This window comes from Ochotona princeps, chromosome 3, assembly GCF_030435755.1.
Source record: "Ochotona princeps isolate mOchPri1 chromosome 3, mOchPri1.hap1, whole genome shotgun sequence".
NCBI lineage: Eukaryota > Metazoa > Chordata > Mammalia > Lagomorpha > Ochotonidae > Ochotona > Ochotona princeps.
The window spans coordinates 18,112,311-18,137,819 of NC_080834.1; the positions used below are offsets into that span (position 1 = coordinate 18,112,311).

Below are 25,509 nucleotides of genomic sequence, written 5' to 3' on the forward strand. Positions count from 1 at the left end.
GTCTTTGTTTCTTTCCTCAGTGATTTCAGATAAAGCTGGGGTGACCCTCTCACCGCAGCTCAGCACTGTCAGCCCCACAGGGGAGCTGTAAATGACTGTTTTGCCCTGGGATCCAGCTGGCACATCCAGAATCCATCCATGAGGTGGATCTGCAAAGTGAGGGAGCCCCGCTGGGCTGCCAAAGCCACCGTGAGGAGGAGGGAATGTGGTGCCCCAGAGGCCTCCCCAGGCCCAGCTGGCAGGCTGGCCCCCAGCCACTTCGCCCCCTGAGTCCAGCTTGAGAGGGGACTCGGCTGAATGAAGACAGCCACTCCCAGCACTCTGTGGAATTTCATTCACTCCTTCCGCTGCTTCACACCCAGTGTATGCCTAGCACGGTGTGAAATGCTGAACGTGTCATGCCAGACATGATAGAGAGGGCCCTGGCTCTGGTCGAGTCTCAGCCCTGTGGGGCAAATCCACCAAGAGCACTCGCTCAGGCAGCTGCTTCTGTCCAGGACCCTCTCTCCAGAGTGATTCATGATACCAGTTGTAATAGATGTGGAGAGAGAGACAGAGGGTGCCAAGTGAACCTCAAGTGGGGCCTGCTTTCCACGGGGGCCTCAGGAAAGACCTCCAGCCAAACCTAGGGAAGGGTGAAGAAGGTCGGATGACCAGGTTGGGTGCAAAGGTCCTGGGGCAGAGCAGAGTTTGGCTTTGCCAGTGTGCCTAGAACTTCGTGTGATTTCAAAAGATTCTACTGGAGTCGGGGGGTCTGGAGACCCACAGCTGTGTTAGGGATTTAAGATTTCAGCTTCAAGTTGTGAGAATCCACAGAGGAGTGATTCAACCAAGATAGACACAGTCTGATTATGTTTTTCCAAGTATTTTTCATTCAGAAAGGGAAGACTGCAAGCTCCTAGTGTTTTGTAACACTCTGGGAACTAAATCAAGGAGCCTGGAGCCATGACAATGGTCAAATCCAGGGCAGCCCAGGCAGGGAGTGAGGGATGCTGAATGTATTTCATATGATATCGTATCACCTTCGGCCATCTGAGCTTAGGGGCAAGGATCTGGTTTCTTCGCTGTGGTGACGCCTCTGCCAAAGAAATCACCTGTGTTCTTTGGAAGATGAAGTGGGTTTTTCAAACCTCACGAGGAAGGACAGGTCGCATAAGCTCTCTGTGCAGGTGCCCACTGCTGTCTGCAAGGCACAGGTGCCCCTGTTGCGCTGGTTCCACGTCCTCATACCTGGTCCGGGTGTCAGATGTGCAGAGAGAAAGAGAGAAAGCAAGCGCAGGTGTTGGGCATCATGATGACATTCATTTCCCAGTGATTTTCTCTTTAATGAGTCTCAAGAGTGAGAACAAACCAACCTGATAGTCCCGAGCATCATTTTTTTTTAAGATTTACTTCTTATTTTTATTGGAAAGTCAGGTACATAAAGAGGAGGAGAGACAGAGAGGAAGATTTTCTGTCTGTTGATTCATTCCCCAAGCAGCCACAACAGCCAGAGCTGCACTGATCCAAAGCCAGGAGCCTCTTCTGGGTCTCCCATGTGGGTGCAGGGTCCCAAGGCTTTGGGCCGTCCTTGACTGCTTTCCCAGGCCACAACCGGGGAGCTGGATGAGAGGTGGGGCTGCCAGGATTAGAACCAGCGCCCATATGGGATCCTGGCACGTTCAAGGCGAGGACTTCAGCTTCTAGGCTGCCACACCAGGCCCTAGCATCCTTTTTGATGAGAGGAGACAGAGTGAGGCCGACAGGTGTTTCTACAAGGCACCCTATTCCAAAGGACCGCCGATTTCTGTCTCATTTTTCTTAGTAAATAAAGCGCCCGTGAACATCTTCTGGGTCCACGTGAGGTCTCCAAGATGCTGTTCTTGCCATGCACTTGGAAGTGGGTTTGCGCTGGAGTGTTCTGGAGGAGCTGGGATAAGTGTGCGGGTGTGCTTTCCTGCTGAGGAACGGCTTGTGGCTGATGCTAACACTCCTCTCCGAGAATGAGCTTGCTCACTGCCCACTTGCAGGGAGCAGCATAGCTGCCTGGCTAGTACCTTTCTGTGCCCAAAGAACCTGCTTCTAAAAAGGCTTTAATTCAGTGGCAAGTTCATGAAGCCATTCAATCTTTTTCAGAGTTCTTAGATGGGTGTTTGTTCTCCTATCTTTCAGCAACTACAGGCATTTGAACGTCTCCTGGAGAGATAAGGGAGTGGGATTGTAGAAACTGCGCCTCTTGTCACTTCTTTCGCCCTGGAAACACTGGCTAGGTAATATACCTGGAAACCCTGCGGACTGCTTCCCATTCTAAGGGCTTGGCAGCACTACCCGTGTATTTTTAGTAAAAAAGATTTAAAGGGCACCGGTGAGTTTTAGTAATTCCTTAGAGGGAGTATTGTTAACACGATTAGCTTAATCCTAGCCTGATGTTTCTGTCCTGCGTGTAGCATGCTAGGGAAATGGCCCAGCGGTAGCATGCAGGAAGACATGCTGCATGAACTGTTGGTTCCCTTCTCATCATCATTTTACTTTAGGTTGTGGAAACAAATCTTTTAAAAAGAGTCATTCTGATTTTCACAATAAACTAGGAATCTAAGATGTTTAATTTCTGAAATGATTTAGCTGATTAGTGTAAGAAGAAAAGAAAAAGTTACTACTTTTGTATTCATTACATTCATAAAAGGAAAACCCTGAATTGAAACCTGCTGGTTTTTTTTTTTTTTTTAATTATTTATTTGAAAGAGTTACTTAGAGACCGAGGGAGAGAGAGAAAGAGAAAGAAAATTTTCCCCCAATGGTTTGCTCCCCAGATGGCCGGAAGGGCTTGGGCTGGGCCAGCAGGAAGCCAGGAGGATTCCTTGTGTCTCCCACGTGGGTGCAGGGGCCCATGGTTGGGCTGCATTCCCTCGACCATTCGCAGGGAGTGGGATCAGAGGTGAAGTAGCTGGCATCACAGCAGGTGGATTTCCCTTCTATGTCACAGTGCCAGGCCTGAAATTTACTTCTTTAAAAAATGATTGCTCAATGCTATTTACTGTTGTATAAACTTTATTTTATTTTTATTGGAAAGTTAGATATACGGAGAGGAAAAGAGTTAGTCCGTCCATTAATTCACTCCCCCAAGCACCCACAACGGCCACAGCTGTGCTAATCTGGAGCCAGGGGCCAGGAGCTCTTCCGGGTCTCCCACATGGGTGCAGGGTCCCAAGGCTTTGGGTCTCCCTTGATTGCTTTCCCAGGCCACAAGCAGGGAGCTGGATGGGAAGCAAGGTCGCTGGGATTAGAACCATTGCCCATATGGGATTCTGGTGCACGCAAAGCAAGGACTTTAGCCTCTAGGCCACCGTGTTAGGCCCTGTTGTGTTAATTTTTTATAGCTGACTTAGACACCTAATGATTTAAAATGAACATAAGTTATAAAGACTGTTGTCAGGGTCTGGTGCAATGGCCTAGAGGCTAAATTATCATGTTGCATGTGCAGGGATCCCATATGGGCACTGGTTCATGTTCTAGCTGCTCCACTTCCCTTTCAGCTCCCTATTTATGGCCTGGGATAGTAGCTGAGAATGGCCTAGAGGCTTGGGACCCTGCATCCACATGTAAGACCTGGAAGAGGTTCCTGGCTCCTTGCTTTGGATCGGCTCAGCTCCAGCCAGTGCTGCCACTAAGGGGATGAAACAATGGATGGAAGATGTTCCTATCTGTGTACCCTTTTCTCTGTGTATTTGCCTTTACAATAAAAATGAACCTTAAAAAAAAAGTTGCCATCAGCCTGCCTGCGAATGGCAGTGATAGGACAATGGTAGGGATCTCAATTTGTGATTCAACCCATAATATAGATGAAAATGGAGGTTCTTAGAAACTGTTGCTAAAGAGAACACACTTAATAAAAAGTATAGTCAAACTCAGAACCAGGCCTTTGATTCCTCGCCTGGGACTGTGTCAACCCAAGCCATGAGCAATGGCCTGGATTGTAAGTTTGGGTGTATTAGTGTAGTGCAATTTACCCACTTTTTACTAATGTAAGTTGAAGGGCTTATGCATTTATGTTACAATTGCTATTAACAATATCGAGATGCCAGTAAGACAATGGATCTTAGATTTTCTAGTCTTTCCCTAGTTTGAACTGGTTGAAAAAATTCAGTCATCCACTAGAGGGCAGCTTTCTTCAGCATGAACCTGTGTCCTGTTAACCTGCTTTTCTTCAGCTACCATCATAGAGAGCAGCATTTGTTGTGATCAGGAGTTCCATGCACTGCTACAGCTAAACACGTTTAACACTGGTAACCAGGGGTTTCTGGGCTCCTGAAAGACCTGGAGGGTGGCTAGAGGGGATTGTGTGCTTTAAACACCCCCCACACACACACACACACATGCGCACACACACAGTGTTTGACAGCATTTGGTACACCAACTGACTTTTATTTCGAAAGCCTTGGGTTAGCCCTGGCAGGTTATCATACCTTGCATTTTCTGCCTCTGTGTTCTCCACAGGCTGGGAAATGGGCACTAAAGGGCGCAATTCTCAAGAGCTGACATACATCTTGGGCTGAGGCATGTTGACTTTGTCCAAATTAACCTGTGCATCTGCTGCTGTTTCTCCACAGCATGTGAATGTCTCTCATCACTGTGCGTGTATGTGTGTGTGTGTGTGTGTGTGTGTCTGAAAATACCGTGGGGAGAGGAGGAGGACTGTGTCCAGGGATCAAACACTCAGGGAGATTCTACGGAGCTGAACCAAGCTCATTGTTCTGCTCCCCGACTGACTGCAGAGCCCCAGGCCTGCAGGAGGTATTGGAGAGGCCAATTTGCACACATTGTGTGATCTGCTAAACCCTATATCTCAAAACCGAATTGGAAATGAGTTCTGAAGTACAGGAATCACCCAGACTAGATCCACCAGTGAAGTGATCTGTGGCACTTTGGACGGCGCTTATGATCCATCCCCTCATGAGCCGCGCCAAGTGTGGTTCTTCCCGTTCTCATTTTTGGCTTTGGAAGGCTGTGTTTATCCTGCCAGGTAAAGTAGTCCTTTACAGTCTTCAGAATAGTTGGATTTATAAATGTGCAAGTGCTGTGGAGGTGTTAGCTCTGTAGTGTCCTGTAGCAAAACGTCATGCCTGTATGTGACCTAATAAGAGAAATGGTCAGTGTTTCCCTAGAGGCCCAAGGGGTCAGTGCCAGATTGGGGTCAGGCATGTCTGTTAGGCACAGTCTCATCAATAATGTGCTGTGCCTAATGAGCAAATAGGCGAAGTATCAAATGAGAAGATCTTGACTTTGATGATCTATTGTAAGTTTAGGTGCTCTTTTGTTTATAAGGAATGTGAGGAACCATTGTATATTGTTAGTAAATAAGTTGTGAACAACTTTCTTAGTACTTTGCCTTCAAACTTCTGGGTATGTTTGATGAAGAATAGCTGAAGAGGGACCAGCCTTGTAGCATGTTAGGTTAAGCTGCCTCCGGTAGTGCCAGGATGCCTTGTGGGCTGATTCAAGTCCTGGCTGATCCACTTCCCATGCAGCTGCCTACTAATGTGCCTGGGGAAGCAGTGGAGGATGGACAACTGGGCGCCTGCACACACGCAGGACACCTGAGGAAGTCCTGGCTCCTGGCTTCAGCCTAGCCCAGCACCAGCTTTGCAGCCGTTTGGGGAGTGAACCAGCAGATGGAAGCTCTCTCTTCTCTCCATCCCTCCTTCTCAGTTTGTAACTCTGCCCTCCAAATAAATAAATATATATATATATATTTTTTTTTAAAAAAATACGGAATATCCAGAGGTTATAGCATAAGCTATTAAAGAGAACTGTTACTTTTTACAACTATTTGTCTGTGTGAAACCGGATTCTTTCGATGTGGCAAAACTGAAGTACAAAAATGATGAAAAGTGGATTTGGAAGGAGACTCCGACATCCATAAATTCTGTATTTTTTTTGTATGTGTGACAAAGAGCTTTGTATTCTCATTAAAGGACATGATAGGTAAGTATTTGAGCTGATTGTTGCCCTGGTAAACATTTTTTCATAGTGGTTTTCATTAAGGTGACAACCATTGGATTCAGACTAAAAATTAACACAGGCAACTGTTTTTTAACAATAAGCTGCAGCAATGTTGCAAGAAGCAGAATAGTCTAAAGTCTTTGAGTAAATTAGTTTACGCCATTTCAAAGACGGTTGCTCAGAGGAGTTCCTTACTTATAAGAACAAAAGATTATAAACTGCTTTATTTTATATCCTTATCTTATAATATCTTCATCAGGCCTAAGATTATTGCTGGAAATACGTGGAAATATTGCTGGGGGCTTCAGCTATTATGTGTAAGTGTGAGAAATGGCCCCGATGAATCTGTGGTCTGCACGTCCGTTACCAGGCTCGCTAGCTCAGCAGTCACAAACCACTTCAGGTGCTCAGATCACACAGCTCATTCAATATTTAAAATGCAGTGCAGGAAGCAAGGGAACGCGGGGGGATAGCTGGCAGAGCTGCAGTGTGGAGCAGGAGTCCGGGAGAGTGGTATCACCTGCACCTTGGCTTATGTGTCGTTTCAGGGGCCAGCTTCTCTGCCATAAGCTTGTTCCGTGTGGACAGTACCTTTATCGGAGACGCAGGGCCAAACCCTGTTGACTGCCCTCGTGCCTGGCCTGATCTGAAGTAGGAGGTTGTATTTGCATTTCCTGGGCAGAAACGCACGTGGCCAGGTTGATTGTCACCAGTGGGTCATCTTGTTCAATCAAATGAGCGGTGAGGGCGCTGTGTGCCTGTGCTTATTTGATGTGTCGTGACTGTTAGATGCTTCATTCTTTTTTTATCCTTTTCTGTATTTAACACACACACACACACACACACACACACACGATCTAGCACTAACACATCTAGGCTACTAACTTATTTATTGATGTTAACATAAGAATTTTAACTATATCCACTTACTCATTCTCTAAATCTAGCATATCTTAACCATTTCACTTTTGCCTTCAGTTATATAATAAAGTTATATTTCTGAAGTTATATAATAAAGCCCTTACAAAATCTCCTTGGAAAGCTTCCCTAGTGTAGTCACACACATCCCACCACATTCAGTGAGAAAGCTATGGCTGTTCCTTCGCAGACTGACTCAAGGCTGCCCACTCCTCTTAGCTCCTGTGTCTGGCTCTTTGGACCACCACAGCTGTCCCCTAACTCATCATTCCAGCATTATCTGATCCACCACATCTCCAGTTCTGAGACCAAGAGGAGAACCGCCCCATGTCCCTGACCCAGCTCTTCCAGCATCTGCCTCTTCCAGTGTCTTCACTTTCTGCCTTGGCCTGGCTGCTTCCCTGCTTCCCGCTTAGCTAGTCAGGTCTCCCCTGTATTAACAATCACGTCAGTAACCTCTCTGCTTCTGGTACACACTCACTCTACCACCCTAATACTCTGAGTAACAAACTTCTTTACTAATTGCTTCCTTGGTCCCCTCAGCTTCTTAACCACAACCCCCAGCTTTAATTCCCCAAATACACATGCCCTACTGAAATGATTCCCTCTGAGTGAGTCATGACTTACTGTTAGTCAAAGCGAATGGCTTCTGATTGTTGTATCCTGTTTTCTCCCCACCCCTTCCCTATAGTATTTGAAGACTTTGAGCTGGGTCTGCCTGACCTCTAGCTCCCTGATCCTGCACTGTGTTAGTTTTTATCTTCCTCTAACCTTGCTGGTCATACTTGCACTGTATCCTCGTGCCCTCTAAAGGTGGGATGTCCTTTATGTATTAATTTTCTATTTTCACAAATTTAGTGGCTTAAGTCACACATTTATTATATCAAAATTCCAGAGTTCAGAGATCTGGAATATTCTGAATATTCTGAAGTCAGGATGTCCGTTGGACTGAGTTTTTTGTGTCCTTTGAGAAAATCCATTTCCTTGCCTTGCCCACTTCCTCAGCAGGTAGACTTTTCGTCCATCTTTAAAGCCAACAGTATTGGACCAAATCTCCTACTACCTTCTCTACGGTTCTACTCTGCGTCTCCCTTTTTTATCTAGAAAAGGTCCTATGCTGATGGTATTGGGTTCATTTAGATAAAGCTAATTGCTTTTGCTATCTGAAATCAGCAATAGTCTTAATGCCGCTTGACATGGGATTAGGACCATGTCTATCACAGTGCTATCTCTGCTTCTCTTACAGTATCTCCCTTAATCAAATTCATTTCTTTTTTAAATTTTTAAAAATTTTATGATATCTTCCATACGCTCTGGGATTTCCCATCTGTTCCCCCAAATCCCTCCCCTCACTGATTTTCCTTATAATAGTTCAGTCCTTCAAAAACAGTCATAAGCTCATCATTCTGCTACTTAAGTGTATCTTTTTTTTATAGATTTATTTATTTTTATTACAAAGTCAGATATACAGTGAGGAGGAGAGACAGAGAGGAAGATCTTCTGTCCGATGATTCACTCCCCAAGTGAGCTGCAATGGCCGGTGCTGCGCCGATCCGAAGCCGGGAACCAGGAACCTCTTCCGGGTCTCCCACACGGGTGCAGGGTCCCAAAGCTTTGGGCCGTCCTCGACTGCCTTCCCAGGCCACAAGCAGGGAGCTGGATGGGAAGTGGAGCTGCCGGGATTAGAACCGGCGCCCATATGGGATCCCGGTGCGTTCAAGGCGAGGACTTTAGCTGCTAGGCCACGCTGCCAGGCCCTACTTAAGTGTATCTTAACATTGTAGGAATGGACAATGGCAGAGAGTCCAGCCTCCTGTTATCAAGATGTATTTAACAGTTTTATTGGGAGTCCATCTTTGATTTGGAAGTAGAGATGCATGCTGCATTATATCTTTACATGTCAATATGATAATCTCTGTTATGTAGTTACTCTAGATGGCGATATATATGGGCACATTCACCTGTACATCTATTGATATTTTATTTTTTCATGAAGGTTGCCTGATATCGGAGAGAATGTATCATATTTGTCCTTTTGAGATTGGCTTATTTCACTCAGCATAATGGTTTCTAGTTGAAACCGTTTTATTGCTAATGGTAGAATTTCGTTCTTTTTAATGGCTGAGTGGTATTCCACAGAGTAGATGCACCACTGTTTCTTTATCCATTCCTCTTTTGACAGGTGTCTGGGTTGTTTCCATGTCCTTGCTATTGTAGATTGTGCTGCTGTATAGAATTACAGGTCCCTTTCTCATGTACAGATTTCATTTCCTTTGGATATATTCCCAGGAGTGGGAGAGCAGGGCCATACAGCAGGTCAATTTTCAGTTCTCTTGCCAGTCTCCATACTGCCTTCCATAAGTGGTTGTACTAGCTTACACTGGCACCGGTAGTGAAGGAGGGTACCTTTCTCTGCACATCCACATCAGCAGTTACTGTTAGAGTTCTGCATGTAGGCCAATTTCACTGGTGTTAGGTGATATCTCAATGTGGTTTTCATTGGATTTTCCTGATGGCTAGGGGTCTGAGCATTTTTTCATATGTCTAATAGCCATTTTATCTGTTTTTTGAAAAATGTCTGTTCATTTCCTTTACTCATTTCTTCACAGGGTTGTTCTGCTGTCAGTTTTTCTGAAGTTTTTGGTGAATCCTGGATATTAGTCCCCCATGAGTTGTGTAGTGTGCGAAGATTTTCTCCTGTTCTGTTGGTTGCTTCTTCGGTTTGTTGATCATCTCCTTTGCTGTACAGAAGGTTTTTAGTTTGATGTATTCCATTTTGTTTGCTTTGGCTTCTACTGCCTGTGCTTTTGGTGACCTTTCTAAGAAGTCTTCCCCCATTCCTTTATCTTAATGAGTGCTGCCTGTGTTTTGCTCTAACAGTTTGGTGACTTCTGGCTACAGATTTAGGTCCTCGATCCAGTCAGAGCTGATTTTTGTATAATATGACAGATGGGGTCTGTCTTCTTACCTCTGCAGGCTGCTATCCAGTTGTCCCAACAGCATTTGTTAACAGACCAGACTTTTCCCCTGGATTATTTTCAGTTTTCTTGTCGAAGATTAATTGGTTGTACATATGTGGGCTCCCTTCTGGGGATTCTGTTCTGTTCCATGCATCTTCTTCTCTGTTTTTGTACCAGTACCAGACTGTTTTGATGACCACTGCCCTGTAGTATATCTTTAGGTCTGGAATTGTGATTTCTCCAGCTTAATTTTTACTCTTCAGGATAGCTTTGGCTATTTGTGGTTTCTTGTATTTCCAGATGAATTTTTGTGTCAACTTTTCTATTTCTGGGAAGAATGTTGTTGGGATTTTGACTGGGATTGCATTGAATCTGTATATTCCTTTTGATGTTATGGACAGTTTAATGATGTTGATCCTGACGATCCAGGAACATGGTAGGTTTCTGGTCTTTAAATGTCTTCTTCTATTTCTCTTTTTAATGTCTTAATGTTGTCATCATAATGGTCTTCCACATCTTTGGTTAGGATAATTCCAAGGTAGTTAAGATTCCTCTCTATTTTAAAGGCAACTGTGCTTCCACAGTAATGGAATTCATTTCTGTAGCATCAGCTGACTTCACATAAAAGCCCATCCAGTTTTGATGACCTGACTTCACTGTTGAGCCTTGACTGACTCTTGTACCTTAAGCTAACTCTGTGGTGAAAAAAGGAAAGTAAATCCTATTTTCTGTGCCTCACATCCTGGGAATCAATTCCCCTATCTTGTCTGTTTCCACAGCACCACTTTCACTCCGGTGATGGTCTCCACACTCCACAGTTCTTTGTTGTTGGGTCCCTGGTGCTGGAGGACTGCCTTTTCTCTTGGCCTCTGGAATGCATCCATCTGCCTCTCCCTGTCTGTTCCCTGAGCACCTGGCCTCCATTCCTTGGAAGAATGTTGTTGCCTTTCATTCTGCTCGTTGCTTGAGTCCCTGCCAGTTATTTCTGTTACTGTCATTTCCTCATTTCATCAACCCAGTGAGCAAGGAATAAACATCGTTAGAGATGAGAAAACGAAGTGGAAGACAAGTGTGCTAACTCTCTGAAGAAGTATTCAGTTATTCATTTGAAAGTACTGAGCACCACCCCACATATAACATGCATTCAAAACATGTCTCTGCAATAAGCCTGTTCTGTGGCAATCAACCAGGACCCAAGCTGAGCAAGCCTAGATTAACCCAGACCTGGGGAAGAGACGGTAAAGGAGTGAATAGACTGATGGACGAGATTATTGGTTTTCCCTAGCTGAGAAGTTCTCTTCCTCTCTTCAATTCCTAGTACATTTCTTAAGTCATTCTTTATCATACACTGTTATTTGTGAATCACCAAGTTCTCTTACTGTACGCCTCGAGTACAGAAACAATTCACGTGGCACAGGTAGGAATTCATCTCAACTACAAGTTTATAAGAATTCTGGACTGCAACACCCATTGGTTTGAGTAGAGAACAGGGTTGGAGACAGAACTGACCCAGCAATTGCAACCACCAGTGTGCATGTAAGCTGATTGGGGCGACAGACTGTGCTGGACCCTGTGTTGGTAAGCACACGCAAGAATCAGGTCTGGAATCACCTCAGATGAGGTTTCTTTGAGGATTCCCCCCACTGAACCCTGGACTCAGAATTCCAACCATGGAGAAAATTGCAGGCTCCATGGTCTAACCATGAAGTATGCGTGTCCAAGCTGGGCTTCCTCAGTGGCTTAGATGACGGTGGACAGCATGACCAGTTGCACATGGAGGACATGACGGTAGATTAGAACTTGCAGAGGACACCTGGTACCCTAACATAGAACAGAGGACGGAACAAATGGATCAGCTGCCCCAGCCAAGTGGGTCTAGGCAAACGGAGACTTAAGGTGGCCTATGTCAGCCAGTGGATTCTGAAGAGATTTCATTGTGCTTGGAGTGGCAAGATCAGCTGCAATTCAGAACTGTTGAACTATCAAAACCTCATGAACAGTACCCTCAGAGCATGCCCCACACTGGGATGGTTGGGAGGTTGAGTGTGGGTTTTCCCTTTATCTTTCATCTTCCCCCAGATACAGGAATGAAAAAAGAGAAAGTGGAAATAATAGTCTTACCCACTTTCCTCTAGCGCTTGACCCTTTGTGCCCTAAACAACTATGTAAAGATCATCAAATATAAACATTTTTAAAACATTAAAAAAAGAATGAAAGGAGATGTTGGGCTAAGCGCTTTGTAAACTGTGAAGCATTTTCAAAGAGTTGTTGTCATGGATGGTGCTGATTGTGTTGGTGGCAACAAGAGCGTCAGCAATTCTTTGGGTGTGACATTCATCTTCCCCACAATTCCTTTATTCCTGTTGCTTTGCACAGTTTGAAACTGTGTAAAATACCTGTCATGTTTCCCAAGGCAAAGCTTCAAAGTTTCCGCTCAAGACGGCCACTTCCCTGCTCGGCCTCCCATCCCCAGTACTTCAGCTTTCCCAATGTTTTACTGTGAACATTTTCAGATAGGAATTCCTTTGTGGATGCCCATCGATACACACCTACAACTGCTGTTTTTCTTAATTGTCTTTGTCCAGGCTGTCCCTTGGTCTGGCCCTCTCCCCACCTATCAGCTCTTGTCATGTATTTGATACATTTCAATGAAAGTTGCAATAATCAGTAATTATCCCCTTAAGTACTTGAATCTGCATATCATAGAGTTTAAGGTTTGTTAGCAGCTCTTTTGTTATTCTGCAACCATAATTTAATATCAGTTTTAGTCTTCAAAAAATTTAGTCTTCATACATGTTTTAATTCTATAGCAATTTTATAGCAGATAGTGAATTGCACACATTGATTGTCTTATTCAGTGACTTATTCAGTTTACACAGTCAATGCCAGAAAACTTCCTTTGCCCTTTTCAGCTTGTCCTTAATGATAAGTAATTAATTATCCCGATGATTCACTTTGGAAACAATACTCCGGTAAGCCGTGGATGCTGCTTTTTACCACCATGCTTGATTTATCCCAAACTCTTTATTCTGTGCCTGCTGACTGCACAACTTTTTCTTGCTCCGACATTTTTTTGTTTGTTATTGGGCATTCCACAACTTCCTGTGGATACAGTTTCTGTATCTGGAAACTGACACTACTAGATTAAATGATCCCTTAAGGTGTCATCTAAATCTGTATTTATACATGCGGTGGTTTGTACGATGACAAAACAGCAACCATATTTTAATCAGGAAATACTTGTTTTTTCGTGTATTTTGATTTTTTCTTTAAATTTACGTTGGGTCTGGATTAAGATAGAACTGCACCACAGCCTCACTGTTATTACTTTTTGATGGATTTTTATTTCAAGGCCGAACTACTTCAGCTGAAACAAAGGGAGTTTATTTCTCTGTGTCTGGTGGGCCTTCATTTAGCATTTGTTTTAGGCAGTTCTTTAACGAAACAAATATCATCGCCTGGGTCACCTGTGGATAACCAAAGCATTTGGCACACTTCTGAAGGACAGGACGTGTAAGGAGGACGGAGGCCCCATCAGAGGCAGTGTCTGTTCCTGCTTGGTGGATGGCAGCAAGTCACTGCATCCTATCCAGGTGGAAGTCGCAAGGCAGCCGTCGGCTCGGTGTGGTGGGGGCATGAGCCTTATCCGAGCTCTGTCTCTATGGCAGGTCCTGCCTCCCAACAGTCCTTCAGCTGGTGACCTTGGAGGAGAGGCCAACAGCTAGGCCGTCACAGCATTGTTTTAGATGGTAGGTTCTCACTTGGGGTCAAGCCAGACAGTTATAGTTTGTTTCTTTGTTGAGACTTTGAGGTCTTTGGCTTGTGAATGGGCATATCCTCACCTTCTTGGGCTTCAGTCTGGAATGTAGCGATGTTGGATTAATTGATCTCTTGACATCCCATCCAACTCTGAAACTCAGTGCTTTTAATGAGAAGGAAATCTCTGAGGATTGAAGAAGTAAAAGGAATGTGTGCTACATAGGCTGTTTCAAAATAACAAGTTCATCAACATCTCTCAGTCAGAAGTAACAAATGTTACTGCTGTTGGGTAAATTATTCTAGCATAAATGTTTTTGGAACAGCTGTTTGCTGTTGAAAGTTTTTTGAACTGGCAAATCATAATTCAGATGATAACACGAAGTCCTCTCCAATGAATGGCTATAAAGAGAAGCCTGCTTGATATATTCCCTTTTTGCTCCTGTTTAAGGCACTTGGGAGGGTTTTTTGACAGGATTGGGGATGCAATTGTCAGGATTGTTCTCTCCCCAGAGCCACCTCTGAGTCACTTCCACTATTTATGGAACCACAACTGTGAAGAGTAGAATCCTGTTTAGACAGATTTTTTTTTTTTAAACAACACTTGATAAATGTCTTTAGGAGCTTATGTAATATATCCCACAGTCCAAAAAGCAGCTTTTTAAACTTTGTGCAACTTGGACACCTGTGCCTGCGTCGCGAAGGTCATAGATGGTGTCAGCCACAGTAACTCGAGTAAACTCGCACAGCCTTCGAAGTGAGAGCCATTCTGTCATGGGAAACCTGGATTATGCCTTCTGTATTCAACCTAAGATTGTCAGTTCATCTTATCTGCTGCCTTGCAAAAGGAACTTTTCCTTTGGCCCACCTTCTCTTGCTGATACTTAGGATTCTGGAACCTTCCTTTGGTGATTGGATAACAAGATAGTTTAAAGAGAGGGCTCCATGTCTGTAAGGTGTGCATTTCCCCGTAGAGAGAAGGAATGTGGGTGGAATCAGGGTGTTTATCACTGCCTTTCCCTGGAAAGCTGCTGTCTCCCTGCTTTCAGCCTGTATCAAGGAAGACTCGTTGTCCACCCGAGATGCATGTGGCATCCTTCAGTCCTGCCCAGGTTACCTGGTCCACCTCTCCTTGAGTTCTTCTATGAAGCTAGTGCTGAAAGGGGAGCCTGTGGGAAGGCTCAAACCAGTGTGCCTCTGAGTATGTCAGTGGAGCTGAATGAAGACAGCAGATATTTCTCCCGATTGAATCTCAAATAACTGAAGTATAAATATAGACTTTTCTCTCTACGAGAATCAGCAAAGTTGGTATAGAATTTAAAGCACGTGCAGCGATGTGGGCCTCTAGGCTGCTGAAGTCCACTGCTGGCCTGCTGCACTGAGCCCTGGCTCCGGCTCCTGACTCACCTGCTGGTGCACACCCAGGGAGGCACTGGATGGCTTGAGTGATCGGGTTCCCACTGCTCACGTGGGAGGCCAGGATGCTGTTCACGGCAGCTCTCGGCCCCATGCAAACTTATTGCTCAACAGGAGCACACACTTTCTGATTTTCTCTCTCTCCTTTGCAAGTACATTTTTTTAAAATTTAATACATTACCAAGCATTCTAAACACGAATTCTCTCCATTTCTTAAGAGAATGCCTGATGAATGTTGCCAGACAAATCAGTAGCATTTGAAGACTCTGAGGTTACTGGTGAGAGGAAGTTTTGAGAAGGTAGTTAAGGGCACAGTAAAATCATATTCCTCTTGCTTTTTTCTTTTGAAGATTTATTTATTTTCACTGGAAAGGCGGATTTACGGAGAGAAGGAGAGACAGATCTTGCATCCACTGTTTCATTCCTCAAATGGCCACAATGGCCTGAGCTGAGCTGAAGCCAGGAGCTTTTTCTGGGTCTCCTGTACAGGTGCAGGGTCCCAACTACTTGAGCCATCCTCTGCTGCTTTCCCAGACCACAGCCGGGAGCTGGACAGGAAGTGGAGCATCCAAGACACAAACTGGCTCCCATATGGGATGCTGGCAGCAAAGGTAGAGAAATAATTTGCTACACCACTATGCCAGCCTCTCTAGATTTGGTCAAGTTTTTATGAAATGCCATGTATGTATTGGGATCATTTTATTAAGAAAAAGACAATGCATTGCCTGTGATGAGTGTGGAAAATCGATTAAATTTTATTTTGTTAAGCCACCCCTTTAATTTTCTCATTAAGTTGGCAAGAAGAATTTGTAGGCCTGCTTGTGCTTTTTACATATCCTCAAATCTTTAGGAGACCCTGAAGTCAGTAGAGATTGGCCCTGGTGTCTGCCCAGAATTATAGATGGTCAGCTGGGTTGGCATTTATTATCTGCAAGGCCCTTTGCATTACTGGCTGCTGCGTGGGACTGTTGCAGGGTTATGGCTACTGTGTGGGCCAGGGGGAGTGTGCTGACCTCTCAGCATGGGTAACACAAAGCCAGACTTGGAAAAAGAAACTTGTGAGACTTTAGTCTTCATGAAGTGAATATAGTATACTAAAATTTGTAATATATTGTCTCTCCCTAAATAAATTAAAGGAATCTTTATTTTATCTTTGTCTGACTTAAAAAGTGCAGAATTAAAGAATTGCCGAATAGACTGTTTTTAGAGAGAAGACCCTCCTTTAAGTCTCAAAGTTGACAACCCCTTGAGAAATGCAGCCCAGAACGTATCCTCCCAACGTCAGCTCTCCCTTCAGTACCTTCAAAGTTCTGAAACGCTCTTTTTTTTTTTTTTTTTTTTTTTTTTTTAATAAGCACCAACCAAGCAGCCTCTGTGGGCAGGAAGATGATGGCCGAGGTTAGGGATGTTGGGCTCCAACATTGATTTGTGTCTGTCCCTCTCCCTCGCTGGCTGTTTTCTCTTTAATGAGGACTAGAATGTTTCTACATCAGTTAACTGCCTTCATAAAGCACCAGAAGGTCACACCAGCCCCAGACTGATCCTTCTCTTTGTGCCCCTAATATAATTGGCTGATTGTGCGGGCGATGCGCCCCCTCCCCCGCCGGCCGCGCTCCTGTCCCCGACGCCGGCGCTCGCTGCCTGGCGAGGAGGGGAGCGGCGCGGCTGGCTGGCGAGCGAGCTCACTGCGCGCCTCCCGGCACAGGCAGTGCCACTGCGCAGGTTGATAGCGAAACAGCATCCATTTTAATCTGCGGGGAGCCCCTGCCTATCCAGGGCGTTCTCGCTGCCGCCGCTTGCGCGTGGATGCTCGGCGCTTTCCGTCGTCTGCAGCCTCGCTGAACAGTCGTGCGTTGGGGTCTGCCGCCTAGGATGCACTGAGATGGTACATCAGGAGAACTGCTCGTATCAGGTAGGATTGAACGCCCGATTTGGAGACCTGGCATCCTGCGGGAGAGCAGGCCTTCCTTTTCCAACGCAGCAGGTTGCCTCTGCCCGGATTTGCAAGGGATTTTGCTATCCTGCATGCAGCTCCGGCCTTCACATACAGTATCTGAATCGTAATTAGGTTTTCTGGGGAGTAATGGGCCAGAAAACAGCGCTTCCTTGGCCTGGAAAGCATTTTGAGATCCTGGCTGGTGAACTGTGCTTTGCACATTTTGTGTGTTGGTGCAAATAAGAGGAACTGCTTTCTACTGTAATTGAATTTATTAAAGGGATTCGGAGGACGATCTGATGGGAGTTTCACATTTCTGATATTGAATGTGGTTTTTTTTTAATCATTGCGCAGGAAGTGAGTTGTCTCACATCCAGTTGTCAAGATTATCTAAGAACGATGTGTAAGTTGGAAGTCGTAATTGATGATCCTAGAAATTTTCGAAAATCAACCAGTGTACTCGACATTTAAAGTTATACTTGTCTTTCTGAACTTAATCTGATTACTGTGTTCTTTTCCATGGTGAATGAATAAAAATTGAAGTACCAACGTGCGTTTGAGATTCCAACTAGGAAACATTTTAGCAAATGTACTCATGCGTATCTAATTTCCTACCTGGAGTTGGTGCACTAAACACGTAGCGTTGGTGATCAGTTCTAGAGTGTTGAGGAACTCCATTCTAGGATTTGAATTGCTGAGGCCCCAGTGAAAACAGCCTGGATGTAAACAGAGAGCGAGGGAGCCCTGACTGGTGCTGCAGGCATGGCCGATCGCCGTCCTAACTACCTAATATTGGGATAGAACTCAACTGACCAAATCTAGGAGCTCTGCGGTTGTCTGAATTAATAATACATTTTCCTCGTGTGAGGTCGGTTACCTGAAACAATCAGGTGTTTCTCGGAAGGTCAGGTTTTCCGGTGGTGGATGCATGGGGCAGAGCAGTGCCTTCCACTACAGTGGAGGCTGTTGTTTCTCAGCTAAGTGAAAGTGCCCATGAAAATATGTGTGGCCGCGTTTCTGCTGCAGAGTCGTCTGACAGCCTTTTCATCTTCTCGTGCATTTAGGTCCATCAGTCCCAGATCCTGAGACGGGCTGTGTGCAGGGACTGCTGCCATGAGAAAGGGGTCAGAACAGCTGAGGAAATGAGCGAGGCATCGCTTCCATGGAATAGAGAGCTCAGGGCGGGGAGTGTCAGGCATCTCTGGAGGGCCTCGTCCACCGGTGGCGTGGTTCCAGGTGATCGCATCGCTGTCAGAAGAATGATTTCCCATGTTTCTAGAGAAGCTGTAGAGTGTATTCTGGGAAGGCTGAGATGCCGTGAGATCATACCCTGTAGCATTTAACATTACGTGGAACACAAAATTACTGTTTTTGTAGGTTGAAGAATTGGTCAAATAGCAGCAGTTCCTTCTGGCGAGGAGGGGTTATGTTAGCCTACGGCTTCTTGCAAAGGGTGACAAATTGATTCTGGCTTATATGAGCTGCAGTATATAACAGTGCCTTGTATGCTTATTTGTTTTGAAGTATTTATTACCTGTTTCCACAATAAAATTAAATGTATCCAGTGGCTAATAATTGTTCATAGATTCTGGGTCTCCATAGGACTTTGTAGTAAAATTACCTTCATATGCGTATGTGTTTTTTTAATGCTCCACTTGGATATACAACCCAACGAGAGCAAACATGTCAACCTTGCTGTCAGATCTTAATCCGCCATAGGAGTCTTGGTTGTAGAGTCCAGCAGGCACAGTGTGCGGCTGGACTGGGAGAGGGTGGCCCCTCTCGGGCCTCAGCTTGAGGCTGGCCTGGCCTTTGGTGACAGCCACATGTGGATGCTTTACACAGTTCTCCCTGACCCCACCCCCAACTTTTGATGAGACCTTAGTATTATTATTATTTTAAGCAAGCTAATGCCATGGTTACAGCAAATTCCCTAAGTTAGTGTTTTTAGTGAATTCATAGGCTATATTTGGGCTGCTGATTCCTTACCCTACCCAACCTCCCCCACATAAATGATACATACTAAGGATTTATAACGGGGAGTCCATGACAGGTGTTAGAGGCCATTGCCTCCAAAACCATAGGCACATTCTAGTGCGTGCTTGTGGAAGGTGATGATTCGATTATCATCTTCATCATCACTGTAGCAGCAGTAGTATTCTAGCCAACCCACCTGCCCTTGCTCTTGCCATACCCATAGTCTGTTTTCAAAACAGCATCCAGAATGAGCTTTTAAAACCCGAGTCAAACGGGGCCCACATGTGCGATTTTTTTTTTAAAGTGACCTGAATCCACCCAGGACCACGGGACCTAGGCCGCTGGTTCCTGCTTCCTCACGGTCAGCTCGCCCCTGCCACCATGCTGGACCATCCTTCTGCCTGGCATGTGTTCCCCACACCATCCCCACCTGCATTTGGTTGGCAGAGTTAGCAAATAGATTTCAGCATCTGGGATATACTTGTGCTGTTTCAAAAAATTGTTCTTGGCTTTAATTTTGAAAGTCACATTCACTGGGGCACCCTGTGTTTTACCTGGAACCCGCTACCCCCACTTCTCGCTCTGCTTTGCTCACATCTTGCTCAGATGCCACAATCTTGAGGAGGCCTTCTCTGATCTACTCTGTGACCATCTAACCCCCAGTTCTTTCTATCCCAATGTTCCTGTTATGCTTTCCTAATGTTCTATTTGAAAACCAAGGAGAGACAGGCAGGCAGAGCTCCCATCCACTGGTTCACTCCCCCAAATCCTGGAGCATCTAGAGCTAGGCAAAGTCAGGAGCCAAGAACTCAGTTCAGGTCTCCCATGGATGTTGGAGACCCCACCTCTTGGGCAATCACTGGCTGCCTCCCAGAGCAGGGTTGGGGTATCGGACCCAGGAATTTCCATGTGGCATGGAGGCATCTCAATTGGCCCTGTACTGTTAGGCTAAATACCCATCTTCCTAATATCTCTTTGTAATTACCAGGCATCTCCCTATCTGTCATAGCCCACAGTTTATTTTGTGTCTTTTTCCAGCTCCCTCACTCTGAATAAGCACCGAGGCAGGAGGGATTTTTATCTTTGTTCTGTAGATGGGTTGGCAAGCTACCATGTATAAAATGGCTGAGAAACAGGGCACCAATCACATGTTGCAGCAGTAGGGCCTTAGGCCCCACCCTTGCCTTCCTCTGACTGTCAACCTGCATGACTGCTTGCATTGTCTGGAGCTCACATCATCCCCTTGTTTCTTTTCTCATCTCTGAGGAGGGAGGGTTTTCCCAATGGACACCTAACCTGAGAGTTGGGCAGATCTGCTTGCATAGGCCGCCAATCAGCTACCAGGCTTTGAGAGGCACCTGCCTCCTGTCCCCTGCTCCCCTTAGCACATCAGGACATCAGTGAAGAGTGTTCATCCCCAGCTGTTTGTTGCTACCACATAGAAGCACAATTGATTCTTGTATTTCGCGTTGTCAAAAAGAGGATTGTTGCTGAGTTTGGCAGCTCCCAGGAGGATGGATGGTCCTGTTGGAGCAAGTGTGTCGGTGCCCTGTGCTTTGAACAGCACAGGCTGAAGAGTGAACAGAGGCGAGTTCTCTTGCAGAGTTTTTTTTTGTGTGGTGGTTTTGTTTCTCAGGACCTTCTGTGGGCCACATGTCCTCTTTCCTTCCCTGGATTCACATCGGTGCCGACGTGCCCAAGGCCCGGGTTGTTGGGCTCTCAACAGCCCATGGGCGTCCGTCTTCCATCTTGGGAGGAAGCCAGCCTCTCGAGGAGAGAACCCTGCCCACAGCTTCAGGCCTGGCATCCTGCAAAAGGCCAGAGTCTTGCAAATGGTCTCTGACAGGCAGCTTAGAAGAACTGTTAACTTGTGAGCACAACTTTAGGTCAAAGGGGTCTGGTTTGCTTCAAAGCTCCCAGAGATTTCCCCCTTTTCTGGCAGCTGGGTTTTGGGACAGTGTGCATTTTATAAACAACAGAATGCTCGCTTTCATCCCCTCTGGCCGGCCCTTCCCTAAGCGTGGGACTGCCTCAGTCACAAATGTCATCTGCAGATTCTTGGCTGCTGTGGGAATGCAGGTTTGACAAGGGAGAAAGCCATCCAGTGAGTGAATGACTTATCTTGTCCCTCCCTTGGGAGGGACCGAGAAGCCCTTTTGAAAAAAACACACCTGGTGTTGGCCATCTTTCTCAGAAGCGGCGTTGTGTTCCCGAGACTAAATTGCAGACCCCTGTGCACAGCATTTAAGACCACAGAAACCTGATCCCTGAGCCACAGTGCTGCTCCCTGCAGGCCCAGCACTCCTGTCCTGGCGCTGTCCTTTGCTGGGCTGCCTCCCACCCACGCTGTTACCTGCTGTCACCTGCCGTGGCCAGTGCAGCTTCCCAGGCTCAAGTGACACCACCTTCAGGAAGCTTTCCCCCTCTCTCCCACCACTCAGGCTCCGTGCTTCTCTATGCACCTTGTGTTTTTTCCAGAATCCATTTACTGCTGTCTGTATGGCGGTCTGCCTCCCATGGGAGAAAACGGCCGGCCTCGGAACTTACATGAATGCCTGCAGCCTGCACCTACTGCACATCCGGAGTCTGTGGCCTGTTCATGTGGGCAGGGTTCAATTGCTGAATTCCCCCTGTTGCTGTGGGTCTGAGTCTCCCGCATCAGCTTGCCCGTTAGGCCCGCTGGTAATACTGCTCCCAGTTGTCTGAGTGTCTTGGCCAGGGGCTATTACCTCCCACACCCCGAGTGCCGGGATGGGCTGCATGGAATGAGATCTGGCTGCACCGGCCCCAGCTGACCCCTGAGGACTCCATGCCTCCTTTCTCGCCCAGAACTTACCCCAGGCCAACCTCAAGTCCACCACAGGCACTTACACAGAAACCCTGTACTCCATTTTGCCATTTCATCGTTTTGCCATAGAGAGGGATCGAGTCTCTGCCTTGTGGAGCACCAGACTTTTCTGGGATTAAGTATTCCACGCGAATTGAAGTGTCACACACCCAGCACGTGCAATGAAAGGCATCCCACATTCATCTCAAACGGTAAAGCTGGTCCATCTAAGTAGCACATCATGATATTTAAAAAATTCTTGCTGGGAAAAGTGGTAAACAACTCTTCCTGCCCAGATTGGAGAGGCTCATTTAATGGTTAACAAAGGAAAGGAGCTATCCCTGTTGACACCAGGCCAGGGGAGGCCTCATTTCCCAAGCCCTTCTTCCTGTGAATGAGAAAACAAGGTATCAAATTTGAGTTCGTTTAAGATTCCATCCCATTTAAGCCTGGTCTCATCAACAGCAGGGAAAAATGTACTGAAAAGAGAAGAGAATTTCAAAGCATTATGTTGTGGTATTTGATACAGATTTTTAAATATTGCGTTCAGTGAAACAGTTTTTTGTGTTGCTTTATAGTGTTTTTTTGGGTATTGAGACAATATTTTTTTTCCTTACCTTATGATTCTGAGGAATACTTTGCCTTTATTGTTTTGCTGGAGTAAAATATAGTTGTGTTCTGCCCTGTGGAGATGCGTTTGATGAAGAGGTGGTAACCCTAAAAATTAATGAAGTCTGAATGTAAATTTAAATGTATTTGTTTTTAGCCAAGATATCTGAAAATAGATTTTTCACAAGAGGAGCACAGTGCTAAGTGTTCTAAATGGAGAAAAGCAAAATTCCTGACATTTCATCCAGGGTCTGATGTGACAAATTTAGTCCAAGCGCGTCATTGCTAGTTAAAATGCTGCATGAGACCTCGCACTTAGTGATTCAGACTTCAAATGATTGTAATAAGCAGGTAGCTTACATTTGAAGGCACAGGTCTTGTGTCTTCCCTGTGGAAGGACTGGTGAGGGCTGGCAAGGACCTAGGGACTTCTCTGCGGCGCACGTCGCTGTCTGGTTCTTCTGGAAACCGGAAACCCCACACCTGTTGATGTTTGTGTCAACACACCCATATGGATAGCCTAGCTGGCTAATCACAGTTTCACACACAGAATACAACCATAGCCCATTCTTTATTTATCTTCCGTATAGACCTAGGGACAATTTGAAATCTTGATGTTCTCATGTACATTGAAAAGAAGCATCGGAAACCACTAAGCTTCCTGAAATAGAAAAATAGCTTGACAGAAACAAAACCCATTTGAATTCAAACGAAAGCAACATTAGAGAAGCCTGGTGATAGGCGATATTAGAGAGCCATGAGTGAGAACGGAACCCACAGAGAAACATAGTAAAGATGTTAACATGGGTCCCTCTTGGAAGCAGCACCTGGGCCATCACAGTGGGCGCGGCTGGGCTTGTTGTACTCAGGATTTTAGCTGGATGGAGAGTCATAACCGTGGGACCCAATCTTCTGAAAAACATTTGAAATTCTGCCAAGCTCTCAGCATTACCATCTCCCCCACCATGGAGACCAAATACCACTATTTTGATTTCTTTGAATTCACACTGAAAAATCCATTGAAAACTCACCTATAGGGGGCAGATGTTGGGCCTGTCGGTTAAGATGCCCAGCATTTGAGAGAGCTGGTTTCTATAGTTGACTTTTGGCTCCTGACTCCAGCTTCCTGCTAATGCAGAAGCTGGAAGAAAAGTGGGTAACGGGCCCTCTGCCACTCAGTGACCTGGATAGAGCTTGCAGCTTCCAGTTTCTGCCCTTAAATATTGTGGTCATTTGCCAAGTGAACTAGCAGATGGAAATGCTCTCTCCCTACCTTGCAAATAAAATTAGTAAAATGCTTTGCTCAAAGAAGGTTATTCCCATATCTTTATGGCTTTTCTAGCTGGTAATATATCTGAATTGAAAAGCAAATCAAGTTTAGATGAACTTTGCATCAAAGAAAAAATACGTGAAAAAGAGTTGGGGCACAGCAGGACGGCATGGCAGATAAAGCTGTCTGCAACAGCAGCATCCCATACAGACCCCAGAACAGGTCCTAGCTTCTCCACTTGGGACCCTGCTCCCTGCTAATTGTCTTTGCCACGCTCTTGCTTGTTTGAGAGGCAGAATGAGAGAGAGAGAATCTTCCGCTGGATGGTTTATTCCCCAGATGGCTACAACAGTGAGAGCTGGGCCAGGCTGGAGTCAGGAATCAGGAGCTGCATCCGAGTCTCCCGCGTGGCGGTGGGGACCCAAGCACTTGGGCCCTCTTGTGCTGCATTAGCAGAGAGCCGGATAGGAAGTGGAACGGCCAGGACTTGAACTGGAGCCCAGGACAGATGTTGGCAACACAGGTGGGTGCCTAGTCCATTACTCTACAGTGCCATTACCAGAAACAGATCTTTTTAACAATAAAAATCATGAAAAGAGTGACAACAATTCAAACTCATGGAATATGGCTATCCAGGCTGAGAGGCGGGAGTGGGGAAGTGAAGGGTTAATCAGGACAAAATAGTTTCCATCCTGAATAGAAAATCCTTTGACAGTGCATAAGTGATTTCCCATCAGTGTGGTCAGTGTTCTCAGAGTCCGTCATTTCCACCAGTGGCCGATAATGATCATTTAAAAGCATTAGCTCACAGGAGCAGGGTGCCTTGTATTGTGGCTTGACCGGAACCGTAGCTGTGGTCCAGTCCTTGAATTTCAGAGCTGGGGGATGGAAGAGGACCTTTCAGCTGAGGTCATTCTGAGTGGTTGTGAGTTCATTTTCTAAGGGAGAGCATGAGCATCTGGACTCTTAAATTCCTGGACACTTCCTCTCAGAGAAGGCAACAGCAGAGGAGGAATTGGAGAAAATTCCTGCAGGAGGGACATGGGTGGCTGTAAGATCTTGTTTGCAGAGCTGCTGCAAAACCACTAGAACTCACATTCAACCCGAGTCTGCCGAGGGGGTGTTGGGCTTTTCTTTTTCCATCCTTGCTTTCATTTGGACCTCTTAGCAGTGCAATTAATTACAGCGTTGGTCCCAAGCATCTAAAGTCAGAGCCTTGCCAGGCTGCCTGGAAAGACGGTTTCAAATAGGACAGCGGCTTACAATGATCTTTAAAAAAAAAATTTTTTTTCAGTTCCGCAGCAGTGCTTCCAAAATTTAAGATTTATTCAGAAATCCTAGAACTCTTAAAAATGCAGTTTCTTGGACCAGCACTGTAGTGACTTAAGCTGCTGCCTTATAGTGTGAACATCCTTTATGCGTGTCAGTCCCAGTCCTGGCTGATCCACTTGTAATTCAGCTCCCTGCTAATGTGCCTGGGAAAGCAGTAGAAGGTGACCTGAGTCCATGGGCCCCTGCATCCTTACGGCTGACCCAGAAGAAGCCCCCAGCGTCCGCTTGACCCAGGTCCAGCCACTGAGGACATTTTGAAACAGTGAGTGGAAGACATCTTACTCTGTAACTCTCCCTTTCAAATAAAGAAGCTTAATCTTTTTAAAATACAGCTTCTTGGTAGGTATGGAATGGGACCTCCTAAGAACTTGCATTTCTAGACAGTTCTAGGTGCTGCCCTTACTCTGTGGAATCTCCTATATCAGCCCAATGTCACAGATAGGAACCCATGAGCACTTTCCGGTTGGCCTGGCCAGCCCCCAGCGGTGCTACAGCTCTGTCAGGACAGGCAGCTGGCTGTGCGGAGCCCC

At 45.8% G+C, this 25,509-nt stretch overlaps 1 protein-coding gene across 7 annotated transcripts in view; it reads left to right on the top strand.

Annotated features, from left to right (window-relative positions):
* Positions 1-25,509, top strand: part of SCHIP1 (schwannomin interacting protein 1) — a 720,286-nt gene that overhangs the window by 645,985 nt on the left and 48,792 nt on the right. Inside the window, exon 1 of one of the 7 annotated variants that reach the window (XM_058661495.1) lies at positions 16,691-16,941. The exons of the other annotated variants lie outside the window; for them this stretch is intronic. Coding sequence (XP_058517478.1) covers positions 16,912-16,941 — 30 coding nt within the window. The 5' untranslated portion in view covers positions 16,691-16,911. Of the gene's footprint in view, positions 1-16,690; positions 16,942-25,509 lie in introns of those variants that run through there. 7 annotated transcript variants of the gene reach the window in all.